Source organism: Pyrus communis, chromosome 10, assembly GCF_041283825.1.
Source record: "Pyrus communis isolate YQ-2024b chromosome 10, ASM4128382v1, whole genome shotgun sequence".
In the NCBI taxonomy this organism is placed as follows: domain Eukaryota; kingdom Viridiplantae; phylum Streptophyta; class Magnoliopsida; order Rosales; family Rosaceae; genus Pyrus; species Pyrus communis.
In genome coordinates this window covers 2,961,739-2,984,918 of record NC_142574.1, presented here as the reverse complement: position 1 = coordinate 2,984,918, position 23,180 = coordinate 2,961,739, and the positions used below count along the sequence as shown (strand labels likewise).

General features: G+C 38.2%; 3 protein-coding genes across 9 annotated transcripts; 1 reads left to right on the top strand and 2 right to left on the bottom strand.

Annotated features, from left to right (window-relative positions):
• The first annotated feature begins 536 nt into the window (after positions 1 to 536).
• Positions 537 to 4,127, top strand: LOC137727262 (embryogenesis-like protein). 6 transcript variants are annotated; one of them, XR_015951961.1, is made up of 3 exons: positions 537 to 1,189; positions 3,188 to 3,253; positions 3,674 to 4,127. XR_015951961.1 is itself a non-coding variant. In XM_088677325.1 (2 exons), exon 1 carries the CDS (start codon positions 655 to 657, stop codon positions 1,180 to 1,182), a length of 528 nt encoding a protein of 175 aa, XP_088533451.1. In that variant the 5' UTR covers positions 537 to 654; the 3' UTR covers positions 1,183 to 1,189; positions 3,674 to 4,127. The 6 variants fall into 6 exon arrangements, 2 of the variants coding, with proteins under 2 accessions (XP_088533451.1, XP_088533450.1); XR_015951960.1 differs by having other exon boundaries at positions 3,669 to 4,127; XR_015951959.1 differs by having other exon boundaries at positions 3,185 to 3,253.
• A 1,632-nt stretch (positions 4,128 to 5,759) lies between these two features.
• LOC137727529 (uncharacterized) lies at positions 5,760 to 9,859 on the bottom strand. Its single transcript, XM_068466380.2, has 2 exons — positions 6,428 to 9,859; positions 5,760 to 6,310 (listed from the first exon to the last, which is right to left on the bottom strand). Exons 1-2 carry the CDS (start codon positions 9,267 to 9,269, stop codon positions 5,928 to 5,930), a joined length of 3,225 nt encoding a protein of 1,074 aa, XP_068322481.2. The 5' UTR covers positions 9,270 to 9,859; the 3' UTR covers positions 5,760 to 5,927.
• A 9,385-nt stretch (positions 9,860 to 19,244) lies between these two features.
• LOC137728767 (GTPase LSG1-2) lies at positions 19,245 to 22,463 on the bottom strand. 2 transcript variants are annotated; one of them, XM_088677670.1, is made up of 6 exons: positions 22,042 to 22,463; positions 21,656 to 21,926; positions 21,513 to 21,569; positions 20,956 to 21,035; positions 19,767 to 20,862; positions 19,245 to 19,608 (listed from the first exon to the last, which is right to left on the bottom strand). In XM_088677670.1, exons 1-6 carry the CDS (start codon positions 22,263 to 22,265, stop codon positions 19,603 to 19,605), a joined length of 1,734 nt encoding a protein of 577 aa, XP_088533796.1. In that variant the 5' UTR covers positions 22,266 to 22,463; the 3' UTR covers positions 19,245 to 19,602. The 2 variants fall into 2 exon arrangements, with proteins under 2 accessions (XP_088533796.1, XP_068323626.2); XM_068467525.2 differs by having other exon boundaries at positions 19,245 to 20,862; positions 22,042 to 22,460.
• Positions 22,464 to 23,180: the final 717 nt, after the last annotated feature.

Here is a 23,180-nt window from a genome sequence, read left to right as displayed (position 1 = left end):
CACTCGTAACATTAACAACCAAGACCCACCACTAGTAACAGATTTTACTAAAAGTTTCTAATTTTTCTTTCATAGTACGTATCAATAATTCAAAACTCGATAAAATATTACATATGAAATCTAATAAATCTTTATAACGAAAACAAATTTTGTATGGTACATACTATTGTAACCTCGTAGCTGGGCCTTCCATCAAATTTTCCCGTATCCCAAATGCACCAAATATTGTGCATTCAGAATAAAAGAAGAGAAATGATTTTTAGGGTTTAGTTAGTTGAGATGGGACTTTCTTAAGTGCTCTGAACTAAAAGATAATTCGAAAGTTGTTTTTATGTTTTTATAAAAGAAAAAAAGGTTAAATCTCACAATGAACTAATAATAATGTAGTTCAAATTCATCTTTAACGATAATCAAATCTGAAATATCTTACTAAAAAGAAATGCTATTAGATCGTAGTACGTTACGATACTTCGAATGTTTTAACCGTTAAAACTTAACAATGCAAAAATTTAGATCTGATATTAAAACAGTTTAGGGTTTAGGGTTTAGGGTATTCCGGAGCCCCAAGCACATGAAGCATTTTCATAGTTTTGAGCGTGAGGGGTTTTAATTGTTAACAGTTACTGTTCTGTTCGGCAAGTCGGGAGAGCAACAATGAATCATCAACGTTCACAAACTGCGCTTTGCAAATGGCTCTTCCAGCACTCTTTCCACCCTTCTCCGAAGCTCTTATCCCTCAACTCGCTCTCGACGAGTCCTACTCGGCGCGTTTCCGACTCAGCTCCATTGCCGGAACCCGAGATTCTTCTCAACACACCCACAACAACTCCCCACCATTTTGTCCATCCAGCTCTCTCGAACTCACCGACCCAGTTCACAGCTCTCAGGAATGTGAGGCAATTCAGCGGCGGGCCGGAGGAGTTCGATCAGAACCAAGTGGTGGACACGATCAACCTCAAGTTTGCAGAGGCGAGGGAGGAGATAGAGATGGCCATGGAGTCCAAAGAAACTGTTTACTTTGACGAAGAGGCCGAGTACGCTAGAGATTCTGTGAAGGAAGTGCTGGAATTGTATGAAGGTCTATTGGCTAAGGTGCCGGAGAGCAATAAGGCGGCGTTGCAGAGGTCGATGGGGCTCAAGATTGAGCAGCTCAAGGCTGAGCTTCAACAGCTGAATGAGTGAAATTAAGGTTGGTGGATTTGGGGTTTTTCCCTTTTCGTCTTATTTCGATGAATTTTCGGTAATGATTTGATTTAGGTGTTTCTCATTTTATTCCCTTTTAGGAATATTTAGGCAAAGAATTAGTGGCAGTAGAAATTAGGGATGAATATTTGAATAAAGTGGAAATTGGCGTACTTCGTAGTTTATGCTCTGAATTGCATTCCTGCGAACCGTCCTGCGGTCTGTTAAATTTCTTGAATTCTTATACAACAATGCCTATAGTTATATCTTTCCTTTTTCTTTTTTTTTATATGTTTTTGTGATACAATTCTTACTTGATTTTGGGATTTAAGTTGTGCGAGATTTTGACCCCTAAAAAATAGAGTTGTAATGCGATATTACCTTGTAGTGAGATCCGCCCGTAGGCAATATTAGTTTCTGTCGATCAAATGCCCGATAAAATTAACAAGTCAGACGGATCTTGTATAAGAGATAAGTTATGCAACAGGAAGAGAATGAAAAAAGATGTAGAAAATTAGTCGCCTAATGAGTGCGCAAATCAGGCCAAAAGAAATAGGGGGAAAGAACAAGCCACAAATAAAAGATTTGTTTATTTTCTTTCTTCTTAATGGAGCCATTGCCTTGGCCAATCTGGGAAGTGAACCGTTTATAGTCTACCATTTCTGTATGAAATGATTTTACTTTTCAGCCAGAAGTAAATGATTTGAGGTCATACCTTTACAGTCTCTGCTACTTAGGAGCCATTCTACAACCTACTATATACTTGGGTGGGTGTTCACAACAATACCACTAGTGAAGTTATCACTATGCAGAAGAACAATGTTAGAGCATCATTTAGTACATCAATTAGTACTGATTTTTGGGTGAGGGATTTGCAAGTACCAAGGGATTTGGGAGCAAAATCGAAGTAGAATTAATAATTAGAAGGCAATCTTCACATGGTACCGGAGTGTGAGGACAATTGTCTAAGACTCTAAGACTATGTTTGGGTAAGGGATTTGCAAGTACCAAGGTTTTTGGGCTAAATATAGTTATAAATGGACTACAAAAGATTAGATGGAGAGATTAGAAATGCAGCACATGATCATTGCAAAGACATAAGATTTACAAATTACTCCTTTCAAGTAGTCATTTACTTAATGCATTGTATCCACTCATTTCAAATCCCTCCACCTTTTTGTAATCATTTCTAACTATTTTTAGCCCAAATCTCTTGGTACTTACATCCCTCATCCAAACATATTGTTTATTAGCTCATATTCAGGGCTTCTGAGGGAGCCAAATCCTTGCAGATTCTTATCCTACTCCATCATAGTAGCCAAGTATGAAAGAACTCGAGAAAAAAAGCACCCTCATCCTAAGATTAGAATTCCGCTCTATGCACTGCTGTTACTTATACTAACCTCTGATTGATTGCCATGCAAATGGAGAAGAAATAAAGTCTCGTCTCGACAAAATTTGAGAAATTTATAAAGAAGGAAGTTAACTCTATTACCAAAAAGAAAAATACACAAACACAGATAGGTCTAATTTTAAGAACAACAAACCTGTTTGCTTGGTAGTTTGGTGAAATTTGAACTTTCCTGCTCGGTAATTGATGATCCAAGAGCTTAAATGGTTGATTATCATTTTACTAAAATCATTTTGTGATTTGAACATGACAATGCATTAATGAGATTTGGAGTTATTTTGGGCCCGCCAAGCTGACGATTTTACTTTAGTAGGATTTAAAACTTATTTATTCTTTCTCACTTATTGTTGAAGTATTTGATTAATTTCAGGTTCTTTGTTCATTTGGCAATGTCTATGGGCCTTATTTTGATAGGTTTTCAGACTTCAAGCATTTTGTTTGAGCATGTAGATAGAGTTTATGCGTTCTGTCTCTCTCCCTCTCTCACTCACCCACCCATATACTTTTCTTCTTCTCTTATGGAATCTATATTCTCTCCTTTCATCTATTATCCTCACTGATGTCGGACTTTCTATTGTCCTTTGCTTTCAGAAGTTAGGACCCACAATGTAGAATAGAAGAGACCAAAACAAGGTGGAGAAAGAGAGCAATTGGGAACAGGTATGTCAAAGAAATCAATTTCCAGAAGAGGACATAGTTTCTCATGTGGTGGGAATGGGGGGATATCTAAATTAGTCCTTGGAACTACTGTATGGTGGCCTCCCAATTTTTGGAGGCACCAAAATTTGAATGTACCCTTACTCCTCCACCTTGACGATTTTGGGTGTGCCATTGTCTTTCCATGCCCTAAGTATAGATATTTCTTTATCTTCCTTGTTGGTTTATTGAAAATGAAGCTTTAAACGGAAGGAGAACCCTTGGGGCGGTGGCTCTGCTGTAATTGTTTGTTTTTATCTTGTAGATACTATTAGCGATGTGTGCGCTGAGCATTAGCTATTTAACTCAAATGATAAATTTAGCATTGTATCCTACTTGTGGTGATGAATCTAAATGATGGAATTGATGCCCTGATCAGTTCAGACATGGCACGAGGCTTGAGTTGAGTTGAGTTGATGGACACCTCACAGCATGATCTTTTTGGAAGAGTGGACACACCATGTTATCTGCAGTTCTTGTGCAACATTTTGAGAAAAAGGAACGAAACAGATAATGCGGTCGACAATTGAAGTCTTGCATTGTTTGTGGTAGGTACTGCTCTTGCTTCTCTGGTGGTCCTTTGGCCATGAGGTTGGACTCGAGCTGATGAAAACTTCTCAGGTGGATTCTTTTGAAACACTAGACCGAGCATGTTATCTTTAGTTCTTGTGGTGGTACCACTTTGTAATACCTTTCAGATATTAGTATTGATATATATACTGTGTTTGTGGTATGCTGCATGCACTGCACTTGCGCAAATATTTTTCTCAATATCTTATAGATTCAATCAAATGTAAGACCTTGGGTGCATGAATAATTGTAGTGCTAGATACACTAATTGATGCGTCAGTGTTTCATTTGTTTTTAGTTTGGACCACTTTCGGACCTATTTCAACCCAAATAACCAAAAGTTGGTGTAACGAGTTTGTCAATTGTTATTACGCTCGTACCCATTTGAAGAATTAGACAGATTAATTAATATCCAACTATCTTGTGGAATTAGAAGGAATAATGTTTCATTAATGACTAATCCATCTACTCTCAAAAAATTTCAAAGTCGGTCTTTATTTCATCTGCACACAATTAATATAGCGAGTTATCCAGTCAATCAGATCCTCGTGTTCCAAACTCGACGGTTTTGTTTCTGTGCCCAACGGCAAAACAGAAGCTGTGTTCAAGAATACAAGGATGAAAACATGGAGGCACACACACATTAAATCTGCTGTGCATCCACCTTTCTTTTCTGGGTTGTATTTTTGGCCATAATATCCGGATTGAGAAGATTTGACTTAGAAGACCATCAAAGACAAGTCTAACTAAACAATGAAAGGTGAGAGTTTGATTATCATATTGACTATTCTGCTTTTGAACGATCCGTCTTTAAAATAGCATCCACTAGTACTGTCCCAATTTAGCGGCATTTTCTCTATTTTTAAGTGAGATATTTTAGGTTACAATTTTTGTAGATGACGAATTCGATACCAAATTATTATAATGAGCGTATTCTGTGAAATTATACTAATTTCTCGCTCAATGTAAATTATCGTTATATATGAAAAGGGTAGCGCTATCCACACTTATTTTTACTTCTCACACATCTCTCAATTTTTAGCTATCGGATCAAATCAATTGAAGAACATCAATGACCACATAATTAATAAGGGTGTATAGAAAATAAAAAATGAACGTGTAAACAACAATATCCATATTAAGAATATTCAAAACGGCATGGACGAAAACAAAGTGGAAGAAAATAGAGAGGCATGGGGGACAAATCTTGTGTCTGCTTAAGCATGTGGGGAAGCATGCCCTGTTTCTCTGTCTCTGCTTTTACACTGCAATTCAGCCTAACGGCATAGTTCTAGTGCAAGTTGTGGGGAAGCATGCCCTGTTTCTCTGTCTCCGCTTTTACACTGCAATTCAGCTTAAGGGCATAGTTCTAATGCAAGTTGTGGGGCATCTGCTTTCCATTTTTCCTTCCTAGCCTCCCATGTTTCTGATTTTGTTTGCCATATGCGACAGATTTTCTCTCAATTGATTTTCATACTCCATTTTCTTTTCTTGCACTCCTCTTACGCTCTCAATTTAATAAAGATCGAATAAATCAACGAAGAATCATTGAAAAATTCATAACAAAAACAAAAGAAAATGAGTGTATACGCAGAAAACGGGTGTGAAAATCATTACCCTTTTTCTTTTCTATTGTTTGAAACTGAGAATTTGATCTCCACACAAAATAGAATTATTCAATTTAGGCTCAATAAGATTTTAGGGCTGATAAAAATTAGTGAACATACATGTTATATGATATATCCTCTTTATTGTAATAAGCGTACTTGTTAAACGTATGCGTAGTATTTCTCTTGCCAATGTTGAAAAATCCCTTGAGTATAAATTTCACTCCGCGGTTAATTATGAGAAGAAAAAAGCCGTAGGGATGAAAGCATGTTAAAAAAATTAAAGCAAGAAAAGCAGGGGAAAGTGCGATTTGAAGCATTTAACCAGATTAACGTCTCAAAACTGTACAAGAAACCTAAAGCCATCACCATTCAAAACCATGAATCCCTCGCTGATATTGTTCTAGAAAATTAATCACTAAAATTGTCCTTGGAAGGTTTAGAAAAAGGATTAAAACCAATTAACTTTGATTTGAAGATTGCTTTATTAGGGGTTGGGAGGTTTTTCCCCACTCTTCAGGCTGGCTCTTAACCTCCATTAGCAATGCCACAACTTCTTTCATGGTTGGTCGTTCTGCCGGCGAAGAATTCACACAGAACATTGCTATTCCAAGTGTTTGCAGCATCTCCTGTACCATTTGATCTGGTAGACCTTGGAGCTTTGTATCTAGTATTGATACAGCTGGTTCGAAACTTCCCATCTTCTTCTTCACCCATTCAACAATGTGTAGCCCGTCACCTATCTGTGGCTGAACAGCGCTACGCCCACTTAAGATCTCCAGCAGAACCACACCATAGCTGTAGACGTCACTCTTCTCCGTTATGTTCATCGTGTATCCGTACTCTGCATTTGTAATGGATTGAGATTATCAGTTGAACAAGATTGTGACACATAAATACGTTCATAAAACGAATGTGACAACTAATTAGAAAGTAAAAAAAAAGAAGTAGCTAGTTTTACCTGGGGCAATATAACCATAAGAGCCGGCTACTCTCGACATTGCGTGGTGGTATGTAGGAGAGTTCATCAGCTTTGCCAGACCAAAATCTGCGAGATAGGCTTCGTACTTTGAATCCAGTAGTATGTTATTGCACTTGACATCCCTGTGCAGAATCGTAGGGACACAATCGTGATGAAGGTATGCTAAACCTTGGGCTGATCCAATTGCAATCTTGTACCGAGTTTCCCAGTCCAAGCTCCTATTCCCTTGCAATAGCTGCTGCAGATTGCCATTGGGAATGTAGTTATAAAGAAGCAGCTTGACACTTCTATTCGAACAGTAACCTAGGAGCTTCACAATGTTCCGATGGCGAATGTGTCCAAGAATTTGAATTTCTGCAGCAAAAGAGTCTATTGGCTCTTCCTCTTGCTTCGTTTTCCATAGCTTTTTCACCGCAATCAAATCCCCATTGTGCAATTCGGCCTTATAGACGATTCCAGAACAACCTTTTCCAATCACATTTTCCTCCTTTAAACAATCCAAGATGTTATCAATTGTGAAATTGAGCTTCTGAAATGGGATGAAAGTCCATGGATACGAGAAATCTTCAGCCCCCGACGACGCCGCCATTGCTGCTAAAGATTTCTTTACCATATATCTATGATTTCGCATAATAAGAACCCACGAGGCAACAAGTGCTATGGTGACTGACACCAGAATCACAGTAATTAAAGCAACAGTTTTTGCGGATTTCAAACCATTCTTTTGCATTAGACTTGAAGAACAAGTAGTCCCATCAACAGACTCACAAAGATGTGGATTCTGAGCATATGAATTCGAAGAAAGAGTTCTGAAAAATGGCGTAACTGGGATGGCACCTGAAAAATTGTTGCAGGAAATATTTAGGGATGCGAGACTAGTAAGAGAACCAAGAACCTTAATTTTTCCGTAGAGCATATTATGCGAAAGGTCCAGTGATTGCAATTGCGTCAAATCTGCCATTGTCTCTGGGATTTCTCCAGTAAAACTATTCGAGCTCAAGTCCAAACTTATTGTCAAGCTTGTCACACGACCAATTTCGGGTGGGATTGGACCGGAGAGGCTGTTGAAGCTCAAATCCAGCAGAGTTAGCTTCTGCAGGTTCCGGATAGATATTGGTATCGAACCTGAGAGTAGATTATTGTTCGCAATGAGCTTGTTCAAGTAACTTAAGTTGCCGAAGCTCCAAGGAATTTCGCCAGTGAAGCTGTTCCTGCTCAGATCAAACTGCTCCAAATTCACAAGTTCCCCAAGCTGAGTCGGGATTTCGCCACTTAAATAGTTGTTGTGCACATCCAACAGTTCAAGAACTGTGATGTTGGCAATCTCAGTTGGCAATCTTCCAGAGAAATGATTCATGTACAAGTCGAGAAACACGAGGTTTTGCAGCTGGCCTATTTCCTTTGGAATCTGTCCCGAAAGCTGGTTCTCCCCAAGCCTCAACCTGACTAGAGATTGACATTGTGCAACGCTTCGAGGCAACCCACCTGACAAAGAATTCCCCAACAGCAAGAGCTTGCTCAGCTTCTTCAATCCAAAAATCTCTTCTGGGATCGACCCGGTAAGCTTGTTTCTTGAAAGATCAAGTGCATAGAGCTCAGTGCAGTTGCCAAATGAAGCCGGTATAGTTCCCGAAACAGAATTACCCCACAAGAAGAAACTCTGCAAGAGCTTGAGATTGCCAACCTGCCAAGGAATTGTACCTGACAATTGGTTCTTGTCAAGCTGAAGAGCTGTGAGGCTGGTGCAGTTGCTGAGCTGGGATGGAATTGCTCCAGTGAGCGAATTATCGGAGAGATGAAGCTGTTCAAGAACCACCAGCTTCCCCAAGTCTCTTGGGATTGGTCCAGAGAGATCATTGGCAGAAGCATCAAGAACAACAAGGGAAGAACAATTTGAAATCTCAGCTGGGATTGGTCCTGATAATGCATTGCCCCAGACAAGCAGGCTGGTGAGCTTCTGCAGTTTCCCCAATTGTGGAGGAATCGAACCAGTAAGCTTGTTCATATGCAAATACAAATTCCTCAGCTCCGAACAATGCCCGAGTTGCGGTGGTATTGAGCCAGATATCTCAGTATCATAAAGAGACAGTGTTTGGAGGTTGATCAAGTTCCCAAATGTGGATGGAATCACACCCGAAAGGGCGGTAGCTGCCGCGCCAAAAGTTGTGAGGTTGGTGAGCAGGCCTAGTTTGGAAGGGATTTCGCCGGTTATATATGGATTCCCTCCAACACGAAACTGTTGGAGCGAAACCAGAGAGCCCAACTGAGACGGTATTGAGCCGTTGATGAGGTTGTCTTGGAGACAAAGCACTTGGAGGGAAGTGAGGTTGGCAAGTTGTTGAGGCATTTTGTCTGAGAGTCTGTTGGAATTGAGGAAAAGGAATTGGAGGGTGGAGAGATGGCCGAGCTCCGGAGGAATGGGGCCGGTGAGGCAGTTGGAGGATAAGTCGAGGAGGCGGAGATGGGTGAGCTGGCCAAAGGAAGGTGGGATGGTGCCGGAAATGTTGGCGGAGGAGAGATTGAGGAGCTGGAGATACGAGAGGGAGGAGAGCTGCGGAGGGAGAGAGGAGAGGTTGAGGAAAATGTTGGGGAGAGAGAGTGAGATTACTCTGTTTTGGGGAGAGCATGTTATGCCTTGCCATGAGCATGGTGTTTCACTTGATGAGTCCCATGAGGAAAGCACAGAAGATTGCTTTGCAGGGAGGAGGGAGAGAAGGGCTTGGCCATCAGAGGACAGAGAGGTAATTAATGAGATTCTTGTCATGGTTATGAAAATCAACAATGTGAAGGAAAATAGAAAATGGGTTGTGTTTAGCTCCATTTTTTGAGTGGTTCTGGGGAAAAATTAGGGCTTGAAAATGGTGGTGGTGTTGAAGGAGGAAGATGGTGGTGGTGGAAAGTCTTGGTGTGAGGAGACAAGATGCATGTGGGAGGAGGTTTGTGGTTAATGAGATGGGAGAATGCTTGAATTTTACAACAAAGTGTTGAAGTTGAATAAGTTGAAGGCATGCATGTGAACAACAAAGCTTGTGTCACCCATCTTTAAAGTGGATTAATATACAGTTCAGTTGAATGTTTTGGTCAAAGCAAAAATGGTGGAGTGTGATGTTATATAACCTGAAAATGCTAGCTCTCTCTTCTATTTTAGTGTTGGTTGATCAGCTGGTGCTCTGGTGGTGGTGGTGGTGGTGGTGGTGGTGGTGGAGATGAGAAAGGTTCAAAAACTCTTTCTGGACTGATTAAAACAACCAGAAATGGTGGTGTGTGTTTGAATAGTTTCAAGGTTGGAGTGGTGGTGGTGGCTGTGGTTGCTATGAGGTTTGAGGTCTAAGGGAGGTAGAGACTACTACTCACTCTTTTTCTCTTTGCTTGTGTTATGTTTCCAAGACTTTGAAATCCCCATTCCTATTTGCAATATAGTATCACCACTGATTATTATACTCTAAATTTCATGCACTTCAAGGAAAGGGTTGAGCTTGAGCGTCCCTTATCAATTGTATTGCCCAAATTACCCTTTGGTGGGGATCGTGAAGGGTCCTCATTTTTCTCTCTAATACACTAGGGGCAATTCTAGCACACTGAGTGGTGTTCGTATAATTTTTCTCACTATATTAACCCAGATGTCACTGTTTTGTTATTTCAAAACAATCATGTATTATTATGTGTTCTAAATTTTACAAATAGGAATGATTGTCTTAACTTATAATAATTGTCACAATAACTTTATTTCACATTCGAACGTCCTTCTCTTATAAGCGATGCTTGAAACGCGATACTTGAAACCTTTAGACCATCTCCAAAGAAGATGTCAAATTTTGAACACAAAATTTAAATTTGAATGCTTATGTGGCATATTGATATTTTTATAAATTTTGTTCTCCAACCGATATGTCAAATTTAAACTATTATTTATTACATTATTTACTTTTTATAGTTGTAATTAGTATTTTAAAACAAAAGATAACTATTAAAATTATAAAAAGTATTTATTAATTACTAAAAGTAGATTTGAAGCCGCTGGCAAATTTGACAGCAACTTCCTCTGCTGCCTTTCCATGTCATGCTACATAGGAATTGACATTTCGGTTGGAAAACAATAATGATGTCTTCTATTACTGTTATTGCTGATGTGGACTTTTTGACATCTCCTTTGGAAATGCTCTTATCTTAAGGACCTGGATGTTAAATTTGGAATTGAATTGGGGTAAAATATGCCTATAATTTTATATATCAACTGTGAGATAAAACTATTTGGATCATATTTACTTTGTTGATTGTATTATAATGGAGGTAAGAGATATCTATGTAAGTGAATCTCACTTTCATAAAAAAAAAGCTATCCATAAAATAGTTAGTGAGATGTTATCAGAAAATAAAATAATTAGTAAATTTGATGCCAAAAGAAATAGATAATCCAAGTAATAAGATAAGTACTTGCATTTAGTCCGAGACAGAATCAAAAATTTCAGAGTCTATTAGGGCATGGGGGTGGCAGGCACAAGGAGGAGAGAGTGCCTGCTGCCTAGGGAAGAGAAATTAAAAGACTTTGATGAATGATAATATTGGAGTGAGGCAGAGAAGGGGGCATGGAAGATTGCGAAAGTTTAAAGGGTTTGTTTGAAGTAAGCAAACCATTTTCAATGTCTTTTTCCTGCATAATAAACTATGCGACCTTACTGGATATTATAAGGAGGGAGAGGAGTCGGGCTTTAGGGTTAGCGTGGAGACAGAGGAACTTTTATTGGAGCATTAGGGTTTATATTTGTTTACTGCTGATTACTGTGGTAGGGTGAAATTAAGTAGAGGTGCTGTGATTTGTTTACCGAGGGAGAGGTAGTGGGTTTGTTTTGGGAGTGGGGCGGGCAAAAGAAAATTTACATCATCACATGAAAGAGAGAGGGGGAGGGAGAGAGGAGAGAGAGGGGGAGGGAGAGAGGAGAGAGGAGAGAGAGGGTTTCTGAATATATTAGGGCACAATGCACGATTAGGGTTTTAGGTTTTTGACTGTATTCTAAACGATTCAGCGGCACGATATATATTCATCTTATTATTCTCCCTCTCCCTCTCCCTTTCACTCTCCCTCTCCTGCAAATCAAATACCCAATACGATCGATTTTGCCGCCCATGAGCACGTAAAAGATGTAACAACATCTACAATGAAAGATGTACAATGCCTTAAATGAGGATGTTATAACTTAAATATCAATTTTGCATCGGTCAAGAAAATGGGTATTTTACATCCCTTGAAAAAAAAATTCATTGGAGAGCTTTTCGGTCTGTGAGAAATGTAAAATGCATATTCAAAGGCATTGTGGATCTCCTATTGGACATGCTCTAAAGATTTGTTAATGCTACTTTGAGAAAATATATTATGACAAAAAAAACAGTATCTTTTTCATCTTAAATTTGACCCAAAGGATTTGTAACTTAGTTGGTAAAGATGATTCACCTTTGCAACCAAGGTCTCAATTTATAATCTTTATTCTCTCAACATCACTTGTATCAAAGAAGAGAAAAACTAGGACAGTTGTGTACCAAAGGCTTATTAAATAACATCTTAAGCCTCTTCAACAGTTACTAATGGATATCGGTTAGATATGATGCTCATATTCTAATTACTATAGCGATCCTTGTCACGTAGTACTACGGTTTAATGGTATTTCTCTTCACTTGTAAGTGAGAGATCTTAGACTCGATTCTCGTCAAAAACGAATTTGAACTATATTATTACTAGCCCATTGTGAGGTTAAACCCACCCAATTCCCATTAATGTAGATAATATCTTCTTTTCAAAGAAAAAGAAAGAAAATTACTATAGTGACCCTTAACCTAGTCGTTGTCCATTACTACTCATTTTTCCATCAATTCTCCATCTCCGAGACATGAAAATCAGTTGCTGAATAGGCAGTTGACCAAGGAAATCTCAAATCCCTGCTGCCAGAATTTTTTCAGTCCAATGCTTCACCGTATATTTCACCGCTGCGCAATTTGGCCATAGTTACTGAAGGACTGAATGCAGAGGTTCAAGTAGAAGAGTACTTAGCAAATAGAAGTTTGATCAGCGTGCTATTTTTTTATTTCCTCCTCACTAAATCCAGTGATTGTTCTCAAAGTTAAAATTGCTAACATATTGGAGCTCAGTTTTTCGACATTTTTAGGTTACAATAGCAAAACAACCTCGTTAGCAAGGCTATGGAGTCTCTTAGGATCTTAATTAAAACATGTGTCTTCTGTTATTTTGAGCCTAAATCCTACAATTAAGATAGTGTTAAATGGTTCGTCAAGAACCTTCTAGAGAGTCTGTATATTGTTTATGTGTTCCTTAAATAGCCAGCTGACACAGGGGGATGATGATGAATGAAATGAGTATTGTTTCTCATTAAATTCCTTGTATTTTCTTCAATTTCCTTCATTTTTTATGTCTTCGGCTTCGGCGGTTGATGGATACAGTTGTTTCATATATCAGTTCTATTTTCGTCCCGCACAAATATATGTCCTTTAATAATTCACTATAAAAGTTCTGTCATTCGTAAAGGAGTATCGATCTCTTCACAAACATCATCACTTTACATTTTCAATTGAAACTAACGGAGATGTGATGTGAACTTGATCAGTAATCACCCGTATATAGTATATGGAAGAAATTTGTGGATATGTATCAAATTATAATTTCTCTACTCTTGTTCAAACTAGTATTTTTTTGGGAATTGGAAGGAGAGGGAAATTTTGATTGAGATCTATATATCGTAAGTGAGGTCAGGGATAGCTTATTCACTATACATGATGTCGGCTAAACTTAAGCTACAAGCATTTCAAGTGATTGTAATCCATCAATTTATAATTGGTGGCATTAACCACATGAATTTTCAAATATTAAGTGGTTGGTACATAGTATTGACCAATGAGAAATGCTAAGGAGATTTTCTCAAAAATCAGACTTTCTATGTACTATTTGTTACCTCATACTTTTTACACAATATTGTTTTATAATGTTGACACGACAATTGATATTAAACTATTAGCATTTCTCACATAATAGGAGTAAGATTCTCACGTAATATTGACCAATACATAGTCGAAAAAAATAATGTAATTAGATGTTAAATTGGAAATGAATGCAGGTTCATATTCCTTAAGTTTGAAGTATAATTAAGTCATTATTTTGATTGTCAAGCAAGATATTGAAATTGTAGGGGTTTAGGGCTACATATATAATGAACGTTTAAAAATAGGAGGGGTTGAGGGTTAAAGCAGCAAGACACACATAAAAGGGGTACAATTGGCCGCTACATCTGGGGTTATACAATATTTTTAGTCGTAATATAATAATTGTAAAGCTCTGTAATTTTGTAGTATTGAAGTCTGAGTGCAAGGAGTTTGACTCACAGAGTCTAAAAGATACAACCGTTCAATAAATTTCACAAATTTTTATTTTTATTTTATGTACGTATCACTGAGTGGTCTGAAAAATCAACAGTTACATATTGCATACAAAAATTTATTAAATTTTTACAACGGTCTTATATAAAATTTATATCATTGAGTTATATGTATCGTTGTAAATAAAGAAAACAGATATTATCATGGCCCTAGCTATCTCACCAGTGATGGAATCTAATCTCTCCAATGAATTGAGAAAATGAATGCATGTCAAAATAATACGACACGATTGAGTAGTTAACAATGAAAATGGTCGCACTGCTGTTTTGCTGAGTATAGAGTATTTGTGATAATAGTACCAATATTTTTAAATTTAATTTCTATAGGGTCTATATTAATATTTAATATGGTATGAAGAGCTTTATCATCTAAATATGTGGTTACGTGTTTAATTTTCCTTATTAGTCAGAGCCATAAGCAGGGGAGTGGACAGGTATAACATACCAGCATGGAAGTGGGTTTGCACTTTACAGTATCTTAAATATTGTTTTATTATTATCGTTAATGATTTAGCACTAGATGTTATCATTTTTTTATATATAATAGTGGACGAGGGGTCAAACATATAGAAATGAATACTCTTAACTATTACTCGAGTTACAATTTCTTGCATTCGGTATTTATGCTTCTAAAAACCTTATCATTTTTTTGTTAAGATAAGAAAGGCTTTGTCACAACGGTGTAGTCAGTGTAAGCTAAAAACCCATATATGCCTAAGTTAAACTTAATAAAGGAGAATAAAACACAATTACCATTTTTATGCATGAAAATGAACATGCCTTTATATAGTGCTAGCCATGGACTTGTGAATGATTCGTTAGGGCACGTGTGACACTCCCGAAGTGGTTGGTTAGCACACCACATTATCCGATCTCTTTAGCCAACAATTGTTGATTATGGGATACGTGATGAATAGCATCAATTGAGAGTCTTGTTAAGGGACAACTCTTAACTAGCGTTGGAGGACATGACATATTTTTGAGCAATGATTATAAGGATCGTTATCCCTTGAAGATCATGTTGGTTCTTTCCTTGCATGGCCGTGCTGGGCAAATCTCTTATGCGAGCTCTTTTGGACTTGTGGATTTCATTTGGGCTATATCATTAAGCTTGCTGAGTGGAAGTGGTCTATTGCTTCGGTTTACATGAGTTCATCACGTGAGGCGTGGAGAACACCTAGTCCCGGCAAGGGTGTCACCTTTACTGACACCTCTGCTGGCATGATTTATGGGAAGACATCTCTTCTCGCGTTTAATATTCAACTCGCATAAATGACTCAAGTGTTGGCATATCCTTAAGAGTTTTGTCAATTGAGTCTGCTTCGGCACATTCAACGTCCCCTCTGAACCGATGAGATTTGGTTCCGACAGTAGGCCCCTAGACAATCTTTGAAATCCCACCGATGGACAAATTCAGCTCTTGCGCTGCCAGACAAAGCTTGTCTCATTATCACACATGAGGATGCCTAAACTGTTTTCTATCACGGGGATGACTTTCTTGGCTATATTTTCTTCTTTTAAAATTGTATCATGGAGCCCCAAACCCTAATTAGTTAGGGCATGACAAACAGATCTAGGATTTAATATAAATGAAATGGAAAATCATCCGTATGGAATAGAAAAAGAGAGAACAAAAACATGAAGACGACAAAATCAGCCGCACCGCAGACTAATTATTATCGAATCGAATATGTGTATGTAAGTGCCTGATGCAGAAAATAAATTAATCTCTGAAATTGTAGGGTACCTAGGGTTGGTAAGGGCCCTTAACTTAAACACTAAGACGAACAAATTAAGCTAAATTTTAAGAGACATCTTGCTGGAATCCTGTTCTGGGTCAATAGAAGGAAGACTTCTTTGCATAAATACATGTATTATTTTCCTGATTCTTTCTTCAAGCATAATTACTAAACATAGAGTAATGTTATTCATATTATATTTTTGTACCACATTTTCATACCATCTTAGGTGGCATTTGATGTGAACAGCCACATCATTTGAATTAATCAGATTTTTAAATTTAGTTCATTATTTAATAAACTAATAATTAAAAAAATAGTTAATTAAATGATTATTGTCGTATACGAGGAGTCTTTCTTCTTTATTTTCTCGGATTTTGCAAATTTTTCAAATGATATAGCTGTCCACATCAGATGTCACCTAAGTTCATATAGAAATGTAGTATAAAAATATGGTATGAATAACATTACTCCTAAACATATATTCTACATTACTCCTAAACATATATTCTACATTAATTTAGTCCTCACTCTTTTTTTGTTTTTGGGTAAAACCTTTCCGAATAAAGAAAAAGATTGTATTCCAAACAATATATTACAAACAGAGGCCCACTAACAAAACAAGACCAGAAACACAAATGGACTCGCAGCTAACCGAAAAAAGCTCAACCAAGAGCCTAACACTATAGACAGAACAGAAGAAACTTCTCGACCGCAGCATACACCACCGTAATAGTGTTTCACGATCAACTCACAACACTTCCTCCAACAGATGCCAATAATCAATCAAGCAGCTCCGCAAAAACCAGCCACGAAAGCCGCCCCGATCTCAGCCAGAAATTGGAAGAAGTCCGTTGTTGGAGAACAATTTAGAAATAAACAAAAAATAACAGAATTAAACAGAACTTGATTTCCAATATTTTATTAACCAAATATACTTGATGTGCAGAATGAAATTATACAATAAATACATAAACTAATATAAAAATATCAATGATACTAACTTGATCACAGAAGGTAGAGGCTAGCGTAAAAGCTATGTCCTTCGAACAGTATTTTCGTCCCACTCTTGTGCTTTTGGTTCTACATCGTCTGCTCAACCAGGATACAACAACCTAATTCTACAACCCGCACTGGATTATAGAATTCTAGCGAATTGCTTTGTGTGTTTACTCTCTAGAAATTTTGTACGGAAGACAAGGAGGGAAGAAAAGATCATTCTCACTTGGATAATGTGATTGCAAATATATAGGCCGTTTCACATCCTTTCAAATACCTGTTTAGTGTATTTGAAAGCACACAACTCTTTCTAATAGCTGTATCTTTTAATCAAAAAGTACAACTCTTTCTAATAGCTGTGTCTTTTAATCAAAACGTTTTTTAATTAATAAATTAATTAAAAAACTTAATCCGAAAATTAAAATTAATGAATCTGATTAATTAATATTAATTGTATTTAGGCTATATTATTAATAAATTAATTTAAAAACTTAATCCGAAAATTAAAATTAATGAATCTGATTAATTAATATTAATTGTATTTAGGCTATATTATATTCAAGCCTAATCCACACAACCATAAGGCCCAAGCCTTCAATCCATTTCCAAATGGTCCAAGTTCTAATTACTAAGAAAAGGAAATAAGCCTATATAAAGGCTAGTGAAAAAATACTGTTAACCAATGTGGGACAAGAGGATCTTAAACTCTAACACCCGTGGGATTGCCATGAACAACACTGCCATCGAAGGCAGACAGAGAGAAGGAGGTGGTGTTTTAAACAATGTGAGCTGATGTGCCCACCGAAGCCCTACGCACCCTCTCGAATGGTTGCAACAAATTGCGATGAAAACCTACTGCAAATTGAAATGAAAGTGGTTGGGGAAGACGGACGCCCAAGAGGAGAGAAAGTTTGGGTAAAGCGGGAAAGACATCTGGGGCAAAAGTTAGCATAAGTACTGAAAAGGAGAAACAAAGAACAAAAGGAAAAGTTTTCCTCCACCCCCGTCACAACGAGAGCTGGCGGCAACGGATTTATATGACGGGGAACTCACACAATCAGTGGGAAAGACTCTTAGGAAAAGAGAAAGCCTCTCAACGGAGAGAAAATCACTCTTTTTGGATAAAATAGTAAGAACATATACTTTTAGTATCCATATTTTTAGTATTCGTTTTGTCTAGTATAAATTTACAGATTATCTCATCAAAAAATAATAATAATAAATAACAAAACAAAATTAAAATCGTTTAATCAATCAATTGTAACAAATAGATAAACAATTTGTAATGCTTTTACCGAATATGTCATTTGTTTTTATACAGTTTGATAACTAAGCGATCTTAGTTTTAATTGATCTTTTGTAGAAATGATTTTTACATATTAATTTATAATATGAACAATTTCAACCATAGATTTATAAGAACAAAATTTTGTGAATAGGACACGACCATTGGCAGATCTAGAACTCTAACCTTATAGGGTTCCAATGTAAAATATTCATGTCACATCCCGGCCCGGGACGGATCACTTCCCGGGCCCGCTCTACCACCATAGCACGAGCAACTTTCCAGTGGGTCACCCCTCATGGTTTTGTTTTTGGGAACTCACGAGCAACTTTCCAGTGGGTCACCCATCATGGGATTGCTCTAGCCCCCTTCTCGTTTAACTTCAGAGTTCCTACGAAACTCGAACCCAGTGAGCTCCCAAAAGGCCTCGTGCTAGGTAGGAATAAGAATATACATATAAGGATCACTTCTCTGGGTGATGTGGGATGTTACAATTCAAGTGCGCACAACACTCAAAATTTTTTTTTTTTTTCATTGAGGAATTTAGTCCAGCACTTACCAGACATTTCATCATCATCCTAGTTCTATCAATAGCTTCCAAGGCATGATGCCAAGTTTGACCTGCCAAGGCTTGTCCCAGGGTCTGCTGAGCATCACTTGCCAATGTCTGTCGAATTATACCTAAGAGATATTTCATCGAACAGTTTGTGGCATACTTATGTCCCAAGAGAACTCCCTGAATCCACCCTTGGCCACGACGTATTTTAAGAAAAAATTCCTCCTTAATTCTTGAGGAGCCAAGCCTATTATATATCATCATGTGTGTATTTATATATAATTTTTTCTTTTGTCTTCATACTTACCCTTACTTTTGTTCCCCAGTAGAAGTGAAATATAAATACTAATCCACCACTCCCAGTGCTAACATCACCATTGCCTCTCTCTAGTTAATTCCTATGATCACGCTTGATAGTTGCTACTTGTCGTAAAGGTTTTCTATTCATCTTTTTCTTTCCTTGCACTTGTATTTTGTCAGAGGAAATTGATCTTCTTCGCTGCTTGGACCCAAATTCACACATTATGGTATTAACTACGAATGAAATTAATAATACGCAAACTTGTGGTGTATTATTGAGTTTATTAGATGTTTGAGATCATATTTCCTTTGTCGCCTGAGTATAACGATATATTTACGCTAAGGGGGTAAGAGTAATAAATTAATTTTATACTCGTCGTTCATGAGATTCGAATCTATGACTTCTCACTTAACGGTTAACAATTCTAGTTGATCAATACCAAGTGACGTGACACATGCAGCTTTGCAATTGGATGAGAAAGAAAAGGGCATCTCAAAATTAACTTTTAATCAAAAAGATTTAATCAACTAGTCCATATCCGACGGATCCTTCGATCCTGTCCGTTCAAACGAAAATTGAATGGCCAGAAATTAATTCCATGTTCACCTTCACCTTCTCCTGCTCATCTTCACCCATCTTCCCCTACTCCTTTTCATCTTCTTCTTTCTTCTTCCCTGTTAACCTTCCCATGTTCATCTTCTTCCCTTTTCTTCATCTCTCCCCCAGCTTCAGAATTGAAAGATCCGGAGGATCCGGAAGAGATCCTGAGAGAATCCCGGTCCTAAAAACAGAACCACTCTTCAGCTACATAAATGCTTCCTTATACTTTCTTCACTCACCCCTTTTGGTGTCGTGGGTTGGGCCGAAACAAAGTTATGGGGATGACACCCATGCACAGGAAATAGAATTTGATTGCTATTAGACATAACCCATACGGATTCCAAATTGCAGCACAAGAAGCTGAATAAAGGTTAAGGGTGCATGAATAAACTATCCAACCTTAACAGGACCGGTGTTCGCTGGTTTCTGAAACACTCTTACAACTGGCATTCCATCTCCACCATCATTGCCTACCCTCCAGGAGCGATCCTTTTTCCTCTGAGTCTTTTTGTGTTGTTTATGAGGCGCAGTGGGCTTCCTGACAGCGACTTTCTTCTTGGTAGCAAGCCCATTAGCTATGTCAAATGAATTGAGGTCTTCCAGGGCATGATCAAGCTCCGGCTCGTCTTCACCTTCATCATCTTCAGAGTTTTCATCATCAGAGGAGCCTGACTTATGATGTTCAGGTAAGACGTTTCCCACATCATCTTCCTCAGCAGTCATTCCGGGGGGCATTTGATGATGGGGCAGTTTCCCATCAATGTAATCCTTCAAAATTTGGCGGGCAGCTTTTGTTTCATCAGGAAGTCCACTTGAGGCAACATAACCACGAGAGGCACAATAGGCCCTCAAAAATTCTGCTGCCAGAGGTGGTCGAGACTGCAGTTCATAGGATTTGGGTTTGGGCAGATCAATCCTGTAAACCGCTTCAATAACATGTCTTGGAACTCGATTGGCCACTACCTGCACAGCCTCCCTATTCTCGGTCATTCGATCAATTGGCAATACACCAGAAGCAATCATCTCATGTCTAGAGCTTGAAAATGATGGAAAGACTAATCCAGGGCAATCACATAGCATTAACTCATCAGACATAATCAATGTTTGGAAATGCTTTGTCTTCCCAGGAGTAGAGGTAACACCTGTCTTCTTCTGGCCTACCAAGGCATTAATAGTCGAGCTCTTTCCCACATTTGGATATCCAACAAATCCCACAACTACATTACTGGAAGCTGAATTTCCAACAACACTTCCACTTCGAGAATCATTGGATCCTGATTTCCTCAGTCTGACTATTTGTTCTGCCTCAGATTGTAAACGAGCCAATAGCTCAATCCTCCCATATATTTTAGTATCAGAGTCTTCTGACTCGTGCAGGTTATCTTCTGTCCACGGGGAACTGAGATTTTTCCCTTCTGTAGCTGCTGTAGCGGCTTTAGCCGACCAAAACACAAAGAGAATATCTTGCGAACAGAAATAATTAGCCCACTTCTCTCTGAAAAAAAAAAAAAAACAAGTAATAAAAATATTTTAGAAGGGTGTGAAGTTGGAGAACAGACCAGCTGATCATGGTTACAAAAGTACGAACCTAACAGATAAAGGTAAGAGATCTGCTTTGTTAACAAGAAGCATTGTCCTTTTGTGCTTGTCGACCTCTCGTGCATAAACCTGCATGAAGTAAAGATAAGTACTGTTATTCAAAGTTATCCTCTAGTTAAAAAGGAAAGGCTCAGGGTTTCTCCATTTCAAAGTATCTTGGTAGAAAACTTTAAACGACTTGTCCCCTGAAAATTCAATGGAAGGGACTCACCATCAAGAATGATGGCAAAAAGTTACAACATCTCTTTCTTTGTAACAGGTATAAACTAACTTAATCCTGTTAGCACTCTATATGTTACTAAACACACGGTTAACAGTAACAACTTGTTCTTTTGAAACCTCACAAGTGAATGTTCTTGTTTCTAGAACCAATGAGTGTTAAGTAATTTTGTCACATTCGTAATTTTTGAAACCTATATCGCTATCAAGCACTGCCACCAATTAATCACATTTCAAAGGTTAAACAATGTGCTTATCCACCTATCATCCATTTGTCAACAAACACGACAAGGTAATGTAAACGGATGACAAAATTGATAACATTACCTCAAGATCAGGGCAGCGATAGAACAGCGGGTCTCGCGCATCAACAACCATCACAAGCTGAAATAAAATACAGCACAATATTATTACACAACAATGATTCATAGTGACATTGAAACAGAGACAAGGCCATTGGCCTATCTTACCAAATCGCTACGCTCCACAACCCGCCATAGCTGCCTCCAAATATCGAGGTTCTTCTCGAAAGGAGTAAGGAGAAGCTTGTCGTTCTCCTCAAGCCTGGCAAGGCTTCTGCGCCAAGTCAAGAAGGCTTGCCTTTCATTGTTATCCAGCTCCTCCACAGACATTTGAGGGGTCCACGCAGGCCTCCGCGGCACCCGCAGACTTCCGGCGTGCAAGGCCTCCTCTTTCCTCTTCTGCTCCCTCCCCTGCTCCGGGGTTATCTCATTTCCATCTCTTCTCTCATAGCAAAATTACATAAAAATCAATTCGATAATCCCAAAAAAACCAGAGGAATTTGGAAAATTTGATTGATTGGAGGGGTAAAAGGGGGAAATAAAACAGAACTTACAGGTCGATGAGGAGGTTAGGGGCAGGGTGGTCGAGGGAGAAGAGGCGGTCGGCCTCGTCAGCTTGTTCGACGATGGCGTCGATGTCGCTGACTTCGGTGACGGATTCGAGAACCTTCTTCTGCTGCCTCTTGTACATCAGGCCTTTCTCTTTCGTTTGCTGAACCAGCTGGTTGTGCTGTCTCACCAGAGCCCTACCCAGACCCGTCTTCTCGTTCTTACCCATTCTCTCTCTCTCTCTCTCTCTCTCTCTCTCAGAGTATCAGATGGAAGGAAAGGTGGTGGTTTCGATGGAGGTATATGCCGGGGAGAGGCGGGGATTGATGGCGGCCGGGGAGGGGAACTGAGAAAGAACTGGGAATTTTTTTAGGAAATTATTAACTTAATTTTAAGGCTTTATACCCACCGTTCAGATTGATCTGACGGCTACAGTATAAATGTGTACGCATGGTATGTGTGTACTAGTTCTAGGGTTTAAGATTAGATATTTGTATGTAAGTATTTCGTTTATATTTTAAATTCCAAATTTCTTTACACTAATATGATCGATTATCTTAATTGGGTCTTTTTTTTTTTTTTTTTGTAGACTTCTATATCACAGAAAAAGGACGAGTATTTTGTTAACATCTTCCAATAGCAACCAAACACATCAATGAAGGAGTTGACACGTGATCCACAAGTGTCTCTACAAGTGTTAATGGATGGGGATGACCAACGAAAAGGCAAAGAATTCTATGGCTTAAGAGAGGGTCAAATTCGAGACCTCGAGGGAACTTCTTCTTCATCTAGCTCTCATTCTCCAATCAGGACGTCTTCTAGACTGCAAAAGTTGGAGATGGAGGTCTTCGCCTTAAAAAGAAATATATTTCTTTTTAAAAGGAAATTTCAAAAGAGAAAGGCATTAAAAAGAAATTTCAAAAACCATTAAAAAGAAAGATATTTCTTTAAAAATTGATTACAACCAGAAAGCTCTTCGCCTGTTTTTAGTTGGATCCAAGAAAGTTGCAACCCGAGTTGTCCGTATAAGAATGTCTAATGGTGCATCATTATCATTTTTTACATTCACCCTATAGACAACAGGTTTCTGCACAACCACAAAACGAATAAAAAGTTGCATAGAAATAGAACAACCTAAGAAAAT

Excerpts from the sequence above, each read along its gene's own strand:
- LOC137727262 (XM_088677325.1), top strand. The coding sequence starts at position 655 with ATGAATCATCAACGTTCACAAACTGCGCTTTGCAAATGGCTCTTCCAG.
- LOC137727529 (XM_068466380.2), bottom strand. The coding sequence starts at position 9,269 with ATGGAGCTAAACACAACCCATTTTCTATTTTCCTTCACATTGTTGATT. Across the intron at positions 6,311-6,427 it reads TTATGGTTATATTGCCCCAG|AGTACGGATACACGATGAAC; the intron begins GTAAAACTAGCT and ends TTACAAATGCAG.
- LOC137728767 (XM_068467525.2), bottom strand. The coding sequence starts at position 22,265 with ATGGGTAAGAACGAGAAGACGGGTCTGGGTAGGGCTCTGGTGAGACAG. Across the intron at positions 21,570-21,655 it reads TTGTGGAGCGTAGCGATTTG|CTTGTGATGGTTGTTGATGC; the intron begins GTAAGATAGGCC and ends ATTTTATTTCAG. Across the intron at positions 20,863-20,955 it reads CTCTTACCTTTATCTGTTAG|AGAGAAGTGGGCTAATTATT; the intron begins GTTCGTACTTTT and ends TTTTTTTTTCAG.